General features: G+C 43.4%; 1 protein-coding gene across 1 annotated transcript in view; it reads right to left on the reverse strand.

Annotated features, from left to right (window-relative positions):
* Nucleotides 1-19112, reverse strand: part of mad1l1 (mitotic arrest deficient 1 like 1) — a 48247-nt gene extending 29135 nt beyond the window's left edge. The window contains exons 1-15 of the mRNA XM_079160285.1: nucleotides 19016-19112; nucleotides 18503-18718; nucleotides 18270-18410; nucleotides 17996-18175; nucleotides 17786-17910; nucleotides 17594-17675; nucleotides 17051-17181; nucleotides 16210-16324; nucleotides 15974-16035; nucleotides 12249-12335; nucleotides 11363-11507; nucleotides 7932-8072; nucleotides 7021-7077; nucleotides 5472-5563; nucleotides 5159-5249 (exon numbers count right to left, since the gene is read on the reverse strand). Of these exons, the coding sequence (XP_079016411.1) occupies nucleotides 5159-5249; nucleotides 5472-5563; nucleotides 7021-7077; nucleotides 7932-8072; nucleotides 11363-11507; nucleotides 12249-12335; nucleotides 15974-16035; nucleotides 16210-16324; nucleotides 17051-17181; nucleotides 17594-17675; nucleotides 17786-17910; nucleotides 17996-18175; nucleotides 18270-18410; nucleotides 18503-18646 (1593 nt within the window). The 5' untranslated portion in view covers nucleotides 18647-18718; nucleotides 19016-19112. The remainder of the gene's footprint in view (nucleotides 1-5158; nucleotides 5250-5471; nucleotides 5564-7020; nucleotides 7078-7931; nucleotides 8073-11362; nucleotides 11508-12248; nucleotides 12336-15973; nucleotides 16036-16209; nucleotides 16325-17050; nucleotides 17182-17593; nucleotides 17676-17785; nucleotides 17911-17995; nucleotides 18176-18269; nucleotides 18411-18502; nucleotides 18719-19015) is intronic.
* Between the last annotated feature and the right edge of the window lie 1049 nt (nucleotides 19113-20161).

Here is a 20161-nt window from a genome sequence, read left to right on the forward strand (position 1 = left end):
CTAACAAACGTGTCGAGTGCATTTCCCTCCTCATAAAATATTCGTAAAGAAGATATCTAAAGTATTTGTTGTTTGTTTCCATCCATGTTTACTAGCTTGCAGTCGTCGTCTTCGTTGCTTGGAGTGTTACAGACACAAGTTTATCAGTGGAATAGTGTGCGCACATGGACATGATAAACAAGAACAGGGAAAACACTCATACAAAAACAGCTCCATAGGTCTAAAACTGTGATTCTTTAAAGTTTAAGCTCAGACACGCATGCAAAACACAAACTGAGAATAGAACATGCTGTTCTGATGAGCAGTAGGATCAAAGCTGAAGGTCTCCAAGATCCACAGGTCAGCGCGTGAGATGGTCGTCTTTGGGATAAAAGCTGAATTCATGAAAAAAGAAACACGCCTGGTGTGTAAAGGCCTGAAAGTGAACTCCTGATTCCATGGTGTAAATCTAGTACTGGCAAGTTGCAATGGCAGGGTATGAATATCACCCTTTTGCTTCTCTATGGTTAGAACTAACTAGCAACGACATCTTAAAAGGCAGCACCTGCACGTCAACGTCTTCAGTTGGTATTGTGAGGGTCCACAGATCGATCGCTAAATCCAAAGAAGTAGGGAAAAGGTCTGGAGACAGATCACAGCATCTGGGCCTTTTTACAGAAGAGTAGACCCGTTCTTCCATGGAAGGTCTCTCCTCTTCCTCCTTATTATCACACCTCCTGAACAAGGAGGACAGGAGTAACTGCAATGTGTCCTCTTCCTCATCAAACTCTGATCACGTTGAACGTCCCACCTGTACGTAACAAGTGTTGGGAGTGACCTTTGTGTCTTTTCGATGGTAATTGGACTCCCAGTTGCTGTGCCTGCCACCGAAATATTTATTTGTATGACAAGACATAGCTGTAATTCATATCAGAGGATCGAACCGTCGAGCCTCTGATTGAAGGAAGGCCCTGCTCTCCACTTAGCCACGGTCGCCCCGTCATCAGAGTGAGTGAGTGCAGGTTCTATGCGGACGTCCACGAATGACTGCGTGTCATTGTACCCGTTCATTTGGGAGTATAAGCGAGGCTCATCTATTACTGACATTTCACTCTCAAATTGCATCTTACGCCGAGCAGGCTGCAGACGTCTCATATCACTTCACCGCTTTACTGGGTAAGAATGGAGCAGCGCTGACATCATCTCTTTGGCTCAAAAGTCTGAAGGCTGTTTTCAGTTCCATTCAGAAACGTCAAGTTTCTCCCTACCAGATGCACACAACTCCCTACATGCCAGACCGGTGACGGGTGATGGAAAGACACGCCGTCTGATGGGAGCGGAGCTCCGTCAGTAGTTACTGAGTTACAAACACGGGAACAAAAGTCTCAAAAGGGAAGGCTCTCAGAAGTTTAGACAAATTCAAAATTAAGGTTGGAATGTGGAAGGCTGGTGCGATGTGGGACACTGACACCCTAACCTGATTGAAAAGACGCCTCCTTCTTGCCCTCAATTGTTGCTGCCGTCCTTCAGCCACCAATCATCATCAATCTGAGCTCAACTGTCCACACAATGCAACAGCCTCATTAATTTAAGGATCCGGCGGTCAAAAGAGGACATTGGTAAATAGCCGTCTTTGGCATTGTCATTGAAAATATGTCGAACAATATCGTATTCAAACGTCTCAGTGAAATATAGCAGAGACAATGATGCCCAAAGGAAATTAGTTATGACAGTGGTAAGTGTTGTTTTATTAGTCCAAGATTTTATTTTCCCTTGTGTGTCAGCTGCTGGCAATTACCTGATGTCCACTTGCCAAAACATTATGAAGAGCAGAAAATCAACTTGCCACAACACTCTATATTCAGGATGAGCTATATTTTTTGCCCCAAAAGCAAAAATGCAGCCTCATGTTTGTCTTCAGGCCTTACACATGTAGTCATATGTTCACCTATATTTAATGCTTAAACTGTCTTCATGATTTCAGCTTTGATTAAACCTTCAAATAGGTAACTGCCATTAAAATGAAAACATGACATAATAAATCCATCCATCCATTGTAATAAGAAACAAATAAGCTATATTAGCAGGAATGATCAGATTACATCATTACCAAAGCTAAATGACTGTATATATTATTGAGAGTTTTAAACAAGAAAACTAAATAGATAAATACACTTTAAACACTCACTCTTTTTCAGATGGTATTGATCCCAAACATGTACTAGAGTTTGTAGCTGAAGTTGCTCCACTGGCCACAAAGCATGCCATTGTCAAGACAAGTACGATGTCTCTATCCAAGTTGTGAGTACCACAATGGGGCATGCCCATGTCAGCACACACACACAACAGAGAGAGCACGTTGATGCAACCTCTTGCAATGGCAACGATCATCTTTGTCTAGACACCGGCATGACAGCTCGAGCAACAAGACAAAGCACTGCTGTATCAAGTCCACTATTGTTCTCACCAGACAGTAAACCGGGTCCAAACCACAGAGGGGGCGACGTAAAGGAAGAACAGACGTCGACAGGTTCTGAAAACTCTCTCTTCAAATGATAACGTTCGTCATAATAAGACTGACTGTTTGACTGGCTTTCTTTAAGACGGCCATCATGTCAAGAGAGATTTGGAGCAAACATCCTTAAAACCACCCTTCAAAAATTCAATACAGCAATCATCCAGCACTCTCTGCTCACATCTACACCGTCACGGATTCAGTAGCACCTGAAACCAACTCATAAAGCCTCCACACTCATTATTCCGAACAACCGAGTAGGTGGCGGGAACACAACAAACCTAACGTGTTTACTTGTCTGTCATCAAGAAATGAATGTTTGGAATGAAAAAGAGAATCCAGTAGTTCTGGAAATAAAAAGCTCTGCTCCTTTAATCTTAATGTCGACATTCCCAGAACTCATTAGTCGGCATGACCAACAGCAGAGACACAGACCTGACGACTTTGATCATGAGTGGAATTCTACACCTAAATAAAAGACATATAGGAATATGACTGCGTTCAAAGATGTACCCGAAATACACAGATGTCATTATTACTTGTAGAAATTAGGTTTGCACATTTCAAATGTGTGCACTTTGACTTCTAGAATATAGTACGTTTAGTAAGACAAGTAGTGTATTAGAAATGGTACGTTTGCACAGCAAGGAGGCCTTTGAGGACAGTGACAGCTCTTACATTGCAGGACCACCAAACAGTACGTACATAGATATACATTGACGTACATTGGTATTTGTTTAATTATTTCAATAATTGCATGTTGCAAGTCACAGGTTGCATGTTGAAGCGTGTGTCTGCCTTTAGTTTGTTGCCGATAACCGAGACAGAGAAGATGCATTTCACGCACGAGAACACTGGCTGCCTCAAGGAGGCGGCAATTAATTAGATCTGCCTGTGACGAAGGTTTCATTTCAGCTTTGTAACCGTAGACCGTATGGAAGAAGTGGACGTAGTCGTCGGGACGTCACACACTGGTTTGTGGACTGTCGTTTAGAGGACTCGAGTTCGGCATTTTGACTGTCGCCATCTTTGTTTTTTTTTTTGCAACCAGTCAACAGAAGTGACCATGTTTAGACCTGTCAATCACAATGTGGCCACGCCCTAAACCATACCCTGCTTTACGGTTTATTTTACTCTAAATGAAACTAGAATTTACTAAATAAACATCACGCTGTATTGAAGAAGACTTTAAACTAACGACTGAGGCCATTAAACTCATGTTTACAATGTTATCTGTTTCACTGACGTAATAAATCAAGTGAGAAGTCGGGTCATTTTCTCATAGACTTCTATACAATCAGACTTTTTGCCATGTTGCCGTTTGAGAGAATGCCAGTTTAAGGAACAGAGTCCTCCAGCTGTGAACAGATTCTAATATAGTAGTAGTAATAGTGACTTATAGTAAGTTACAGATATATCTGAGAGCAGTATTACAAAGTTTTCAATTGTAGCAGGAAGATGTGACACTGCCACATGCCTGATGATTACTTCATGACGCAGATTGAATCAGATGCATTAGTCGTATCTCTTTAAATGTCCATTGTAAAACACATATATATATACTTGTCATGCAGATGAATGAGATCAGAATTTCTCAGGAGTGCCTCCTGTCAGATTACTGGTGGGGATGATGGAGCACGAGTCCAAGCAGTCTCATTACGCTGGTAATCTGAGTGGCTGACAGTCACACTCGGTGTGATGTCAATATAAAGACGGGGCGGAGATGACGGGTTATGCTACGACAATCTGACATGCAAGTTAATGTAATGAAAACCCCCCGCCGTCAATTCATTCAGGCATTCAATTCTGTGCCTCTTTCATGCCTATTCATTCAGCCATTTATTTCTCCTTTCAAACGCTTCGCCATTCAGTCACTCATCTCGTCACTCGGTCTGATGTGGCGGTCTCTCTCTGTGTGCATTAGACCGTGGAGGAGTCATAAAAATTACTCCTAAGAACTGACCTGATCCGTTGACCGCGCAACCTTGAAACCTGTATGCACGCACACACACACACACTCAGACACACACAGACAAACCTACGCACACTCAGTTGTCAATTGCCTTAAAAGTGGTGGTCATGCTTGAGAACACATGGATTTCATTCACCCCGCGGCTAAATGGAACCAACACGCTTGCCCACACACGCTTCATTAAAGTGCCCTGGTAGGCTTAGTTTGGTACAGTATGAGTCAGGGGAGTTAGAGGACCTGACTGAGATGAAACACACACACACACACACAAACAGACAGACACACACAGACAGACAGACAGACAGAGCCAATTTAAAAAGGAGAAGGGATCGGGGATAACTTTGGGAGTTAATTAAGCAACTTTGCAAGATGAAAGTAGCTGGATTAGATGCACACAGACATGAATGTGTGTGTTAGTGATGTTAAGGTGGCTACCAACAAGGATTAATTTCATTTCAGCCAGTTCCACTCTAATCCCTTCAACCAATAAAGCAGGATTTTAAATCAGCCACAGGTCCTGAGACTTTTCCGCTGGAATCACACCTGTGTGCACCCGATTGTACACGGAACAACTGTCAGATATGGCGAGTGTTTGTGTGAATCAATCTGCAATGTCATACGGGGCCTTGGGGATTTCAAACGTGTTCCTTTGTGCCAGACGAGTAAATCCATCCCAGAAAACTGTTGCCTACCTGTAGGTTGTGTCTCTCCAGTCTCATCTCCAGAATGTTGTTCTGCTGCTCCAAGCGCTGGCGCTCTGCCTCCAAATCTTCAATTTTCTGTCTGAAAAATGCACACACACACACATTCACAGACTAGTTTATTAATATAACGACTATGCAAATTGTTGACTCAGTAGGGTAATCCAGCTCCGCTCACAGTTAATCCACTCTTATATATATATATGCACCCTTGTATATGCATTCATCTTTCAAGTCTGAGGTGTTGAATTGGTTGTCTTTGCAATAGGTTGTGTGTGTGTGTGTGTGTGTGCGCTCTAACTACCTGAGTATGCTGACCTCTTCTTTGGTCCCTGAAGAGCTGCTATCAGCAGCAGAGGCCTGCTGCTTCTTTAGAGACTCCAGCTCCAGCTCCAGCTGCACAGACAGAAGAAGATGGGCCTGCTGCGCTAACATCAGATCACCTTTGGCTGTGTGCCTTGCACAAACCTTTTGGCTGCAGATAGAGCCCGAGGACTCTATTCCGGTGCGCCGCTATCTTTTCGAGACAGGCATCCAGACAAATGGCTATATCATTTATAAACCATTAGCAAAACCGACACATTTTACAATGTCACAATCCCCCCCCCCCCCCCTAGTACTTTTTTTAGTTTGTAGTTTTCGCCCCAATCTTGCTCTCCTGTCTGCAATTAGCCCTCATTTCCATTTGCACAGCCGTTTTCCTCTTTTTTCAGAGAGCATCTGTCCGTCTCGCAGCTCATCCTCCCTCCCAGTCTTTACCCAGACGTATAAGTAATTACTGCTGTACCAGACAGGTGGATTTCACGCGTCAATATTCATTGCCATGGCTATGTTGATGTCTCCTCGGAAACAAGGAGCCACAAAAAAAAAAGGGAGATCGTAAAACAAGAGGCAGAATCACAGAGTGTGTAAGAGAGGTTAGGTCATACCTGCCAACTCTTTTCTTTATCCCGGTTTTATAACATATTTTAACGCAGTCTACTTTCCTGTAACTCTTCAGTAATCAAACCCTTAATTAAGAAAGATATACGTGTCCTGATACTATGTTTTCATTCCCCGATTCAGATGCCTGAACGAGTACAGATCCGATAATAAACTGTGCATACACCACCAACGACAATTTCAGTTTGTGCGTGTAAATTCGCTGCAGGGAACACGACCGTGCTGTCAGCGGCACAGAGCGCACCGGAGACACAAACACTCCAGTCACCTCATCTTCACCACCACAGATACCGGTCAATGCTGAGGCACAGCGGGTTTTCTAAAAAAGGAAGTAATTATCGAGCTCCACACCTCGGTGAGCTCTACGGCTGGTGGTTCCAATATTGGTAGCATGGCTTCTTGTCACCCGTCAATTAGCATCACTTTAGTCAGGATGTAAGAGAACTCAACGCAGGAGAGCTACTGTACCAATACCATGAATACAAATCCAGGTGGTAAATTATGAAAAAGGTCTACGGGACCAACATCATTGTTTGGCAAACTGGAAAAAATCCTGTTAGTCAGCACGTTAGTCAGAGACGTATTCAAGTGTCTTTGAGTCACAGAAAAAGGCCAAATACACCTGCCAGGATTACAGTTACCGAGACCGCTTGAGCGCTAATGGCTGAGGTTACAATGACTAATCATGAAGTACTAATTAAGATTTCTAGAGCTTTAATAAACCTTTCACTTTTTTGCATCATTGTTTCTTTTGTTAGTTACTGGTGGAAAACGAATAGAAGTTAATTGGGGTCAAATATGTAAGAAAACAATGTATTTTGTCTGTACCTCACAGAATAAAAAGCTACAAAGCCAGCGTGGGAGTGTGTGTGTGGGTGTGTGTGTGGGTGTGTGTGTTCATGTATACTTACGGTTTGCAGCTGCAGTTTTAAATTCCCCGTCTCCTCCTGTGCTTTGGTCAGCTGGCCCTGAAGCAAAGGACAAAACAAAGCGAAAAAATATAAATACAAAACTAGAATTACCACCTCGTGGTTGTAAGCCTCCGCAAACCAGTCATGTTGCAGTTTACATCTACGTCTGTCCAAAATGTCATCATTACATCTTATTTGAAATTTGTGTGAAATTGTCATAATTAGCATTTCTTGCGTTCTGGCAAAGAATGTGTTTTCTGAGGTCACAGAGACCTTTGACCACCAGATTCCTATCAGTTCATCCTTGATTCCAAGAGCAGCGTTTCCCCTACCATTATATTAGGGGGGCTCTTCAGGCCTTTGTGAGAGGTTCACAAGAACGGACCAGATGGACGGACAGACGGACGGACAGACAACCTAAAAACATAATGCCTCCAGCCACAACTGCCCGCAGCTATAAAAATGAAAGACGTCTTCCTGTCCTTATCTCACCGAGATACAATATTGACAGAAACGAAGGCTATGAGGGGGAACAGAGGCAGCGGCATACCATATATTTTCCCAAAGTGTGAACTTCATTCAGTTTTGAGACAATGACACTCCAGTCTTCTCACATTTCGTTCCAGTGTCGCTCACAGTAGCCCCGTCCACCACAAGTGCCATTTTATCAGTTTTCAGCACAGATATCTGTCAATTTGTCCACTAAGCAAGAGCACTGAGCGTGTCGACAAGGAGCAGCTGAGTGCCACACATTTACAGTGCCTTTAGCTGTGAGCAAAGTGTCACTCAACGGCGACGCTAAATAAACTGTCCGGCAGCTTGGAGGTGCATAAATGAGTGCTTCACATTCAAATTTGTTCCAGGATACTCTAAATGCACGTGCGGGCGGGCTTGTGCACACACACACACACCTCCATCTCTGTGTTGTGGTTCTGGGTCCTCTGCAGCACTTCCTCTGCCTCTCTGAGGCGTTTGCTGAGTTGAGGAGAGTACTCAGTGGGTGCCAGCGCGCTGTCATAGGACTCCAGTATGGCACGCATTCCATCACGCTCCTGTAACACACACACACACACACACACACACACATGCATTAACATAACACGACAAAGGAAATCCTGCAGTACACTTAACTCATTTGCATGGTGCCGAGGAGGAAGAAAGTCATGGCTCAGCAGACTGCTGTGCTATCGGATATGTAATGTTTGCGTGTAACAGAGAGTGAATTGAGAATGCCAAAGCTCTTTGACGTTTTTCGGATTTGTCTGCATTGAGTTTGCTTGTTTGGTGTGTTAATATGACGGGCAAATGCCTTTGTAAATGAGTAACAAAGCACGAGGCAGCTGCTCCTTTCTCCTCCAAGCTTTGACAAGAGAAGCTTCGGGTTACGGTCGTGAAAAGACAAATGTCTTCAAAGATAAAAGGATAAACAATCAGACAGACAGTCATAAGAGAGAAATTAAGCATATGATATCATGCTGCCTCATAATTAATTATAATAATAATTCTTTCCTCTAAAATACTTGAATGAAAGACGTGTCCTCAACATGTCCAGTTCATCAACACATCAAGCATCTCTTTAAGAGAAAACATCCTCACGTTCACGTCTTCACTCCGACTGACCGTCGTTTCTAAAAAGCACTTTGAAGAACTAGTCTGCTATGCTCTACTTGTTAATATATGTTCATTTGAAGTTTGAGGAGAAAGGAAAGGTGCATACTGTACTTTATATTTTACAGAGTTAATGTACACATTAATGAAGCAACAATGATATCAGCCTCCGGTTAATCATCTGTGACACTTTAAAAACACCATTTAGTGATTAACATCAATTTCAACAAACAATGTACCTGAAGCAACATTTTAACAGTAATAAATGATTACTGCATTGAACTAATGCGTTACATAGTAAATGCGTACTGGTTTTGCCCGCAACACGATGAGAGAGAAGTAAATCGGTTTAAAAACTGGCAAACTGCCCGTTTATCGATGCGAAGTCAACGTGAGTCAAGACCGTTGTAATGGTGCGTCTCCTCCCCTCCCTTTGTCATAAAGCGAAGCCGGCTGCGTTCTGTGGCAGTCGAGCTTTTAATAAACACAAACAGCCAGGCTGCTGAGGACCGTCCTTGAATTGTGAGGGTCAACGAAAGCTCAATAGTCGATTATTAACGGGGCTAATTTGGGGGACGCGTATGAAACTCGGGTTGAAGTCAAGGTAATAAAACAGTGAGTATCATTTCAGATAACTGCATCTAATATATGTTGATTGCCGAGTAATGCTGTCTTTTTAAAAAAAAAAAAAAAACGGCTTGTAATTCCTGGTTGTAAAGTCTATGAATAATGGACTGCAATTTCTCTGTCAGATTAGCTCACAGGCTTGTATCTGAAAACAAAACACGATTACCCTAATCAGATTCTGCCTGTGATGAGCCAACGTAATCACTTTAAAGATGACTGAGTCGGGTTCATTTAAAAACACTATATGGGAAATCACGCTTAATTCAACTTTATTAGTTTTGGCTCCGAAGCAGCATGGTTCGTCATGCAACATTTCCTAATGCATCCTGGGAGAAGCTTCGGAAGGGAGAGAAGAAGAGCGACGGGAGGACAGACTGAACAGAAGTCAAAATGGTCCAAACACATTTAGAGGTCAGCGTGTATACTGCCAATCCCAACCAGCAAGCCCCTCTGGCTATTTACGGTCTATTAACGCGCAATGAAATTCAGCCAATCTAAATCAAAAATCTGTCGACTCCTCTCCGATAAAAACTCTAATTTTAGAAGACAAACAAAGAGGGCGCGGGAGGACAGGGCGATAAAACTATCGTTACCGTTTTCATCATCTTTTTTTTTTTTTTAAATTGCTTTTATGTCGACTGTTTTATCTGGTGCGTGAAGATGTGACGGCGCCTCTAATGGGTCAGCGAGTCTGTCCCGCTGAAGGATGTTTAGAAGAAAACATCCGAGTGGGGCAGACGGCAGCGTAAAGGAGTCAGAGCCTCGTGGCAGAGAGGGAAGGATGACATTTGTCCTCTTCTCCGCTTCCTTAACAACCTGCTGTCTAGATGCGGCTGAGCAAGGCAGTCGATCATCATTGATTGGTGAGCTAAAGTGTGGCTACGGTCATTCACACAGGTGAGGGGGGGGGGGGGGGGGGGGGGGGGCTCAAACGGTTGGTCGATTAATCGAATAGTTGATTGGGAATTGACAACAACTTGTTAGTGGATTTGTAGTTCAAGTCGATTCTTTTTAAATGTGAAGATTTGCAGCTTTCCTCCATTTTATTTCCTGCTTGGCCACCTACCAGATTCATTCATTCACGTTGTTGTTATTGCACAATGTAGATAAAGAGGTTACTTTGATTCAGAATGCAACGACAATGATAGCTTCAGGTGTGTTGTATTATAATAATAAAAGCATTGATTGGTTGCAGCCCGACCAAATTAAATTAGAGAGAGCCAAAAGTAACCCTCCGAGTGCTTGGCTAAGTGAAAATGGTAGCAGGCGGTCTCTGCCAAATCAGTCTTAGGCCGAGTCATATTTTCAGCATGCCTGTAGCTCCGCTTAGTTATGGTGGTGCCTGAGAGTGTGTGTGTGTGTGTGTGATTTGTGTACTAACAGACTGAGCATGTTGACCTCGGGAATTACACACAGTGAGAAATCAATATCACAGGGAGGTCTAGTCAGGAACTGCAGAGCAGGGGGAAGCAAGATAGATAGAGAGAGATAGAGGAGGCACATGACTTCCATCGACCAATCAGAAGGCGGGGGGGGGGGGGGGGGGGGGGGGGGGGGGGGGGGTAAAGGGCAGATTAGGAATTCAGTGCTGGCCTTGAGATTCAAGGGCCTTCATGTTCCCCGAGTGAACCCGTATGTACCTAAAGACGATAACTTGTAGCATAAAGAAAAACGCCACTTTTCTTCCGATTGGTCTTAAGTCTTGAAATCCGGTACACACACACTTTGTGCAAATATCTAACAATACAACTTTTACACGGCATATGTGTGCATATCTTATTCAACTTGTTATGAATTCATAGACACCAAATACTTGATTGTGCTTCTTGTAGTTTGAGTCATTTTCTTATAATGAAATATTAGTCTTTGGGCAGATGGAACTAATGTATTTTAATGAAATATAAAATAAAGAATGATGAGGAAAAACTCACTTAGTTTGAATTTTTTCAAGCCACGATTCTAAATTCCAGGCACAGATGAGTTAAAGGGAAATTCTGGCATTGGGTGACGGTGGAAACATTGTGTCGCCAGGGTTTGAATGCTCGTTAGTGTGTCTGCATGTCTGGGTTGTTGTCGTCGTTTGTGTTCGTCACTGACTGTCGGTCACCTTGGTTAACAGCAGCACTCTCTTCTGTAGCCGGCGGACGAGAGCGTCCTGCGCCTCCCTCTTCTTCTGCTCCTCCAGAGCCTTGCTGCGCTGCTGGGACAGCTCTGCCCGGAGCTCGGACTGCGAACGCTCGGCGCTCCTCACGCTGACGCACCGGGAGAAATGACCGGGAGGAAAGAGAAGGAGGGAGGGGAAGGGGGGGGGGGGCGCATAAATAACAGGTGGCAGGGAAAACAGGTCGCTTAGTGCTGAATGTTCAGAAGAGCCGAGAGAATCAATTCATAGTCAATGTAGAACAATACTGCTCACCGAATAATTCCCGGACGACCGGCCAGAAATTATTTGCAGCAGGTCTGATCAATAGGACAATAATTATAAAACACGCTCCCCTCATCCCCTCCCACACCCGGTGCTCTCCCATTCTGCCGTTTCTAATATTTCATAATGAGCCCAATACGCTGAGCAGAAGAGAGAGACGCTTGTTAGGTGGACTGAGCTGCAGCACGACTAGACCCGAGCATGCGCGCATCCCTCCCTACAGACATCACCTCTGCCTAAACAGGACAAGTTTAATTAGTGAATTCCCTCTCTCTCACTCACTCACAATCCTTCACACTCACACACCAGTGGTTACTGTCAGGAGTGCTATCAGAATCAGGACCAGTTTAATTAACTTTGTGACAATTAAAGGACTTCTCAGAGATACGCTCTAATAGATACATGGGGGAAGGGAGGCAGAGGGAGTGAGAGGTTGAGAAAAGGTCTGAATGCAGAGAGGACAGAGATTCTGTGTGCGTGTGAAGAAGCATGTGTGTGTGTGTGTGTGTGTGTGTGTGTGTGTGTGTGTGTGTGTGTGTGTGTGTGTGTGTGTGTGTGTGTGTGTTACCGGCTGTTGAGTGTGTAGTTCTGCTCTTTCAGAGAAATTTCTATCTGCTGGATCTGAATCACCTCCCTGGAGAGATCCTCTGGTTTCCTACGGACAGACGCACACAGGACAGTTAGCATACACACGTGTACCCGCGGACACACACAATGGAAAATCAATAGGACCGAGAGTGCAGCAAAGGACGGAGAATAGATGGAAGCGGCGGCGCTTTCATATTCTTTTGTTACTCGGCCAGTGGGGAGCTGGGAAAGAAAATGACACGAGCAGCAGAGGGAGAGATGAGAGGAGGATAGTGGGCTAAATACTGGTCACAGTTCTGCAAAACAAACTCACTCCATGGGAGAGATTGACAGATTACAAAACACACACACACACACACACACACACACACACACACTCTCACAATGGGAAGGCAACAAAGCAGAAGGTCACATACTTCAACGGAGACGCGCCACACAACCTCCAAACTCTAAAATCCCGGCCGTTACTATGGATCGGTCCAAAAGAAAAGCGAATGCCATTATCTCTTTATCTCTTGTGAAATGGGCGTACATTAGGGGAGCTTAGCTTAGCTCAAAAGCACGCCGTAGCTCATGAAGGCAAGAGACTTTTAGTTGCATTGCTTTTTCTCCCAGCATGTCATCAAACTTTAGCTTTCACTAGAGACTTTCAGTAACCTGACACCTGGTATCATGAGATATATAGATATAGAGATATAGATATTTATATGGAAGGAAATGACTGGGCAGTCAGGGTTAACACCAAGGCTGAAATGTGCGAGTGCGCCACGTGAAAGTTGACTGGCGTGGATTTATCACCACTTCCAATTCTGCTAGGTCGGAGCCTTAGGCATGAAAATAATATCATGACTAAAATATGAGTCCATGAATCAGATGATGGAATAACTATGGTACCCAAAGTGGGTAATTTCACGTAGACCTGAGCAGAGAGCGACTCGCGGGTCACGAGCCAGTCGTCTCCGTTCGTGTGGCAGAATAACACGTCGGTTTGCATATTATTGGGTGAGCCGGTGAGAACACGATGTTGGTTCCAGAGTCTTGTTAAAGTGTTGCGGGTTTAGTTTTGGAAAAGGTTTGTGGTCAGAAGCGTTTAAGTACAATTTAAGCAACATTTTCACCAGATGTTTCTCATTCACACAATTAAAGTGTGCCAACACCAGGCTTTTGCACAACTAATTATTATCATTATCTTCTATTTTTCATCTTCAAATTGCTGTTTTTTTCCCCATCCGACACTGTAAAACGCAAAGCAGTTTATAAAGACAGAAAACTGCAGTAAATCCTCACGTTTCAGTGGTTAGAAGATGGAACCGGTCATCGTTTGGCTTGATAAGTTAAAAATGGCTGCAAATTAACATTATTCTAGCTTCACTGTTTTAGGATAATCTATATTGGAGGTCTGTACATTTTCGGATCATTTAGTAGCATTGGCAAACTGAGCTAAACTCTAACACGAGATGCATGACACAACTTTTCAACTTTGGGAGCAGGTGAGGAGATAAAAAGAAAAGAAAAGTCAGAACCCATTATTGTGGGAAACAAGATCAAGACACACACACACACACACACACAAATAAACACCACAATCTGCATTTCTTTTTTCTTGAGACACAAACACTAACTTCTCTCTTCAGCTGGTGAAAACATTACTGAAAAGGAAATCCATTTCCAGAAAACCTTCACCAACATTTTCGTCGTCTGTCCCTTCAAATCTTTGCTCCACTTAACAGCCTTATTTTAAGAAAAATATTTCCATCACTCTGACATTCAATTGTCAGCCACATGGGTGCACACGTAAGCAAGCACACTGTTATCAGACTGCGGAACAGAAGGAATGGAAATAAACACCAGCAAACCGGCCAACTGCTGGCAAATCCAAGCTGCGGACTGCGAGGCAGCCACAGTGACTGTTGCTGGGGAGAGTTCGCTTCTGTCCAAAAAGTTAGCTTTCCGTGTGGCAAAACGGCACAAAATGGCCAAATCCTGTGTTGCAGGAGACAAACGGCACCAATGTGTTCACTCCTCATTAACAACCCGCTCCACAACGTGTTCTTTTCACACCACTAATGACCAGCCCCAACTGCCCGGTGACACAAAGAGTTATTATATGTAAACTAAAGCAAAAACAAAGTATGAAGCAACAGCTTGCAGTTATGAGAAATTACCAAATCACTAACACAAACACACAAAACGCCGCCACCCTAATGCAATATTTCACATGTAATGACGGAACAAGAAGCAGCCTGAACATGGGCTCTAAGACGAGGCTTTGTTTTGACGTGTCGGTTCAGACGCTGCTTCATTGTCATTCATTTGCGTTTCTATTGAAATCATTTTTAACTCCAAAAGCAGCATAATGACGTAAATCCAGATTCAATTTCACCTACGCCGCCGTTCTTTAACGTCCTCACAAAAGCACATGAAGCGGACGCACCTGAAAAGATTCAGCACATTACAAATGATGATGATGATGAGAACGTCTGCTTAACAGCCTCGAAGGCGATCACAATGTGCCACTAATGCAAAAATCTGAGAGTCAGTACTCGCAATGTGTTGTACTCGGTGAACTAAAGGTGAACAGACTGCTAAATGAAAACACTCCATTTTGCCTCCACATCCCAGGAAAACAACATCCTGACAATTAACTTGGCCATTTAGTAAACAGTAAAAACAGCTGGAAGGAGTTTCTAACTGTTGATTTGCAAGCTGCATTAACCTTTACTTTTGATCAGTACGAGCCTCACACATGTGGCTGCCCTTTGGAAGCCGTATGTGCAATGCAGTCTTTTATTTATTTTTCGGTTTTTCAGCTACAGCACTCAGGCAAGCCAATGACATGGCAGTCCGAACACCTGAATTTTCAGGAGGCTTTCAAATTTTCAACTCAATTTATCCAGGGTGACAGCCTCGTCCGACATACGATTTTCAGAAAAATGATGGACAGCCCGGCCAAATTATTGCCTGTATTAAAGTGAGATTGGTATTACCTTCCTGTGATCCTTCCAGGTCTCTTAATAACTGCAAATTTAACAAACGCCATCGGGTCCCTTGACACATTACGCAAGACCAAAATTAAACCTTACATGAGGAAATACTTCATTTCATTTCAGAATTTCTTTACAATACTTCTAACTTTTTCTTCCTACCCTGGAGGAAGGTGTGACACACACACACACACACATACGCACACGCACGCAGTGTGGAAATGGTTCCATTTAACATTCTGTTTACATCGCAGCCAGAGTTAATCATCATGAAAATGGTGAGCGTGCACGTGTGCATGCGATGGACAAGGCTGCAGTGTTTATAATCTGTCAGCTCTGCTTCGCTGCGCACAGGGAAACATGCAATCATTCTCTCATTACCAGTTTACACTTACACACACACACACACACACACACACACACACACACACACACACACACACACACACACACACACACACACACACACACACACACACACACACACACACACACACACACACACACACACACACACACACACACACACACACACACACACACACACAGGTGGAATCAATCCACAGTGATGAGGCACATTTATTTGGAGTGACCACAGCTCCACCTAGTGGTACTCAATCAGATTTCATAAAATAAATATATACTGATAAAACAAAACACACGTCTGCCTCTGTTTTTCTGCCTCATATTCACACACACACACACGTTGACAGCGTCTGACCTGATGTTGAGGCCAGTAGATTGCCCGATGTTTTCCCAGGCTCGGAGCTTCTCCGCCAACCTCTAAGGATCCAAGAAACATTACGTCACCTGTTTGTCCACGTATTGGACCTGCATGCTACTGTTATTATCATGGCAGCAGTCGAGTGCAAGAAATATACAAGACACACAGTTGAAGAAAATAACACTACAAACAACACTACAACACCTCACAGCTCCACGTGGTCTCGGGTTTACCTCCTTCTCCAGTTCCATATTCACCAGCTCCTCCTTTGCTTTCTCCATCCTCTCCAGCTTCCTCCTCAGCCCCTCCACCTCCTCTTTCAACAGGCTGCAATTCTCCCTGCTCTCCCTGGACAGCCGGGGGGAGAAGAGCAAAAACAAAACTCAATATTAGCTTCAAGGCTGTGGACTAGGTTTCTGATGTAGAAATGGCATTTTTTCAGTAGCAAGTTCACAGAAACTACATCTATGAGCACACGATGAAAAATAAAACATTTAGAACTGGCTAACATGATTGCATTACTCTTATAATTCTAAATCAACAGCGTATATATGTCATTTCCCTCTACAAAAGAAAAAGGTTTTGTTTTGTTAAATCTTTTAGTACTGCAGAGGACAGCCAATAGATGATAACAGTGATGACGGATGTTACCCATACTGCTTCTATTCAAGGAAAACTTGCTTATTTCAAAAGTAGCAATGACTTAATGTGTGACCAAGCCGTTGCAGTATATTCAGCAGAATTCTAGTTGTGTAACCAACATCATATTTTAATACATTATCTTCAGAAATGAAATTGAGTTCCACGCTTTAAATTTCACCATGAGCCTGATGGATGCTGTGTTTCTGCACCGACTCCTGATGAGATTAACATTCCTCACGACTCTCCCTCCTCAAAGGTTACCATCTAATGCCTCCTTGTGCGGCATGAGGACCCAAAGTCACGCTGACATGTCAAGAGGTTTGAAGCAGGCTTTTCGACCTCTGTGGGGTCGCACTAAGCCGTAGTCTATAAAAAAAAAAAAAAAAGAAAGCCCGTCTATTCTATTGAAAGGCATTAAAACATGTATTTGACCTGAGAAAGGCATTTTCCTCTCTGAGGCGCTTCACATGCTTTTCCAGGTCTGGAACCTTGGCCACCTCTGACTTTACATTCTTCACGATGGCAAAGTCTTGCTCCTGGAGGGCGAGACGCCTCTCCAACTCCTGTCAGAACACGGAGAGAGAGAGAGATTAACTAAACAGAAATACCAACGGCACGTGTGTATTGGGTCCACTGCTAAAGCATTCACTGCCCTTTGTTTCACATACAGGAACCTTTGAATGACGTTATTCAAACATTATCACGTAAAAATGTGAAAAAGTGAGGTAAAAAACATTCCAAACCAACATTTAAAAATGGAAAAAGTAACTAAATTAGAAAGCGAACATGTCCAATAACTCAAATGATAAACTATACATGTGACATCGAGTATGATTAGAGGACTGTCTTACAGTTTGTAATGATATGGGATATGATGCGACTCACTCTGAGTTGCATGTAAACACCACATTGCTGTAAACAATATTAAGGTTTCTGATTGTCAGTCATCAGTAATGTCAGCTGTGTGTAACACACCTTAATCTTGATGATGTGCTCTGAGCAGGAGGTCTGGGCCGCTTGGAGACTTTGGCAAAGCTGAGAGACTTCCTGATGCTTCCTGATTATAATACCAAGCAGAGAGAAGTGTTGGGTCAGCGTTTTTCTTGCTCAGTACAGCATGAAACAGAGCTAGTAGCAAGTTGGTAGTCTCAGTGTGTGTGCCTGTACCTGCGCTGTAAATCTAACTGTTCCTGCAGTTCCTGGTTTTCAAGGGTTTGAGAAGAAACTGCCGAGTCTTGGTTTTGAATCTTCTGCTTCAGCTCTCGGATTTCATCCTTCAAAGAACTGATGGTCTGGGAATAGATTGCAGAAGTAAGTCAAGGTAACATAAGAGACATTACCAGTGTACAGAAGCAGTAAATGTGTGAGTGTGTGCACCTGGTTAGCGGTGTTCAGTCTCGTATCTCGCTCCTCCAGTTTCCTGTTCAGGCCGTCCAGGTTCTTACGTAGAGAACGATTTACCGTCACCTGCTCGGAGAGGTTCTTAGCTGCATCCGTCTCTCTCTCCTCCAACTTTTTGATTCGCCCCAAGAGATCCTGGTTCCGGTCAACCTCATGCTGTTGCATAAAAAGGTGAGGTACAAGTTTTACCCAATGTCTTCTCTGATGTTCATTTGTGTTATATGAATGGGTACGGGTGTGAGACCTGTACCTCCAAGTCTCGTGAGCTGTCAGAAGCAGCCCTCTCGAGTTCATATCGCGCTCGCTTGTGACTCAGCTCCATCTGCTTCTTCTCCTGGTCCAGCTGAAGGTAGCGATTCTTGGATTGAACCTTCTCTGCTGCTTCCAACAACTACAGGGAGAAACAAGTCAGTCAGTGCAGAAGGTTGCATGTTAACACCGCCTTCACAAAGCTTACTGTAGATGCTGTCAGTTTCTGTATACCTCCATGCTGCGTTTGTACTGATTCTGCAGGTTTGCAGGTCCTGCTGAGTGCTCCGACAGCCGCTGTGGAGGGTCAGTGCGGCTGATGAAGGAATTGAAGGACTTCAAGGTTGTTAATACAGTGGTGTCATCTTCTAAGTCCATGTTTAGAACCACTGGTGTTCTAATGCAGAGATGGGAGGTTCAGGGATAAGAGCAGGAGTCAGTGAAGCTATACTGCAGAAATAGAAACAACACATAGCTATGTCAGCGAATGCATGATAGAGTGATAGATAGATAGATAGAAAACACCAATGGCTAGCCGTTAGCTAACATTAAATACAAGATAGCTATGTAACTGCTGCTAAAACTAGCTTCCTGTCTCACCAACACAAACAGCAACAGAAGTTATCCAAGTTAAGCTAGCAGCTAAAAATAAAAGCTAATGTTTGGGCGCTACATAACGTACAATCTTAAGAGAACCAGCTAGCATTTCCGTTAATACAGTTAGCACTTGAAGCATAATGTCCTCACCTCAGAACTGACTTAGCGGGCTAGTAGCAACGTTAGATAAGTTATCTTCGGACTGCTAGCATGTTAGCTCCACACTCTGCATACAGAAATCCCTCCAGTTGAGCTCAAATGAGATGCGTGAAGTATCGCGAGACTTCTTTACATATACGAGAGTGTCGGTTTCAGACTGCTTCTGACGGATGGAGGGGGGTCCGGAAGAAAATAAACTTCACAGCAGCGCTGCAAACTTGTTTTACACGACTAAACACGTGTTTGCACGTTGGAAAATTAGTAACATGAATTCAGGTAAAAGTATATCAGGGTTTTGGACCTCAGGCCGTAGATAAGGAGCTGTTATGAGAGGTTTTTATGCCTTTTTATGAGGAGACAAGACATTATTTAGCCTCTTATATGAATGCATCTTTAGGCGGATGGAGTCAGAAAGAAGACTAAAGCAAGATCATCATCAACACCACATTTGACAGCTTTTCAGACATTGGCCTAATAAAATAGAGGAAATAACAACAGAATACATTGGAATAATTTAGTATATTAAACAATGTATATCATCAGCTTGGCACCTGTATGTATGCTATACAAGGAAGAATGTTCCTTCATTGACATCATGTAGTTGCACAGTTTTTCCCACAGAGAGCAGCACCGCTATATTCATCAGTCTGCGTTTAACAGGTTGTTGAATGAGCTGGACAACAGCAAGCTGTGACTGTCTGTTCTATATGAAAATGCACATGCTATTCTCACAGTAAGTGTGAACAAATAGATATGGGCATTGTACCCACATAGCAAAGTGACAGGGCACTGTCGGCATTCATTTGAGCCCCTGACATTCATATTGACCCAAGTGTGGCGCTAATTACACAGTTTTAAAGACGGCAAATGGGCTGATTTGAGCCACAATGTTGTGGCCAGAGGCATCAGAATCCACGTTGAATTTAATCACCACAAACTACCACAAATAAGGCCGCTGTGTCAAACAAATGAGCAGAGAAAACACAGAGTACGTAGAGATGCATACATAGAGGTCATCCAAATTACTTTCCCAGGTCCCAAGCAGCCACAGAGACAAATCACTCTATGTGCAAACAGTTTGATGTATTTATAATCTCGGACGAAACATTGTTTACTTGTTTCAAAGGTCATACGCAC

Source organism: Pholis gunnellus, assembly GCF_910591455.1.
Source record: "Pholis gunnellus genome assembly, chromosome: 5".
NCBI classification, from domain to species: Eukaryota; Metazoa; Chordata; class Actinopteri; order Perciformes; family Pholidae; genus Pholis; species Pholis gunnellus.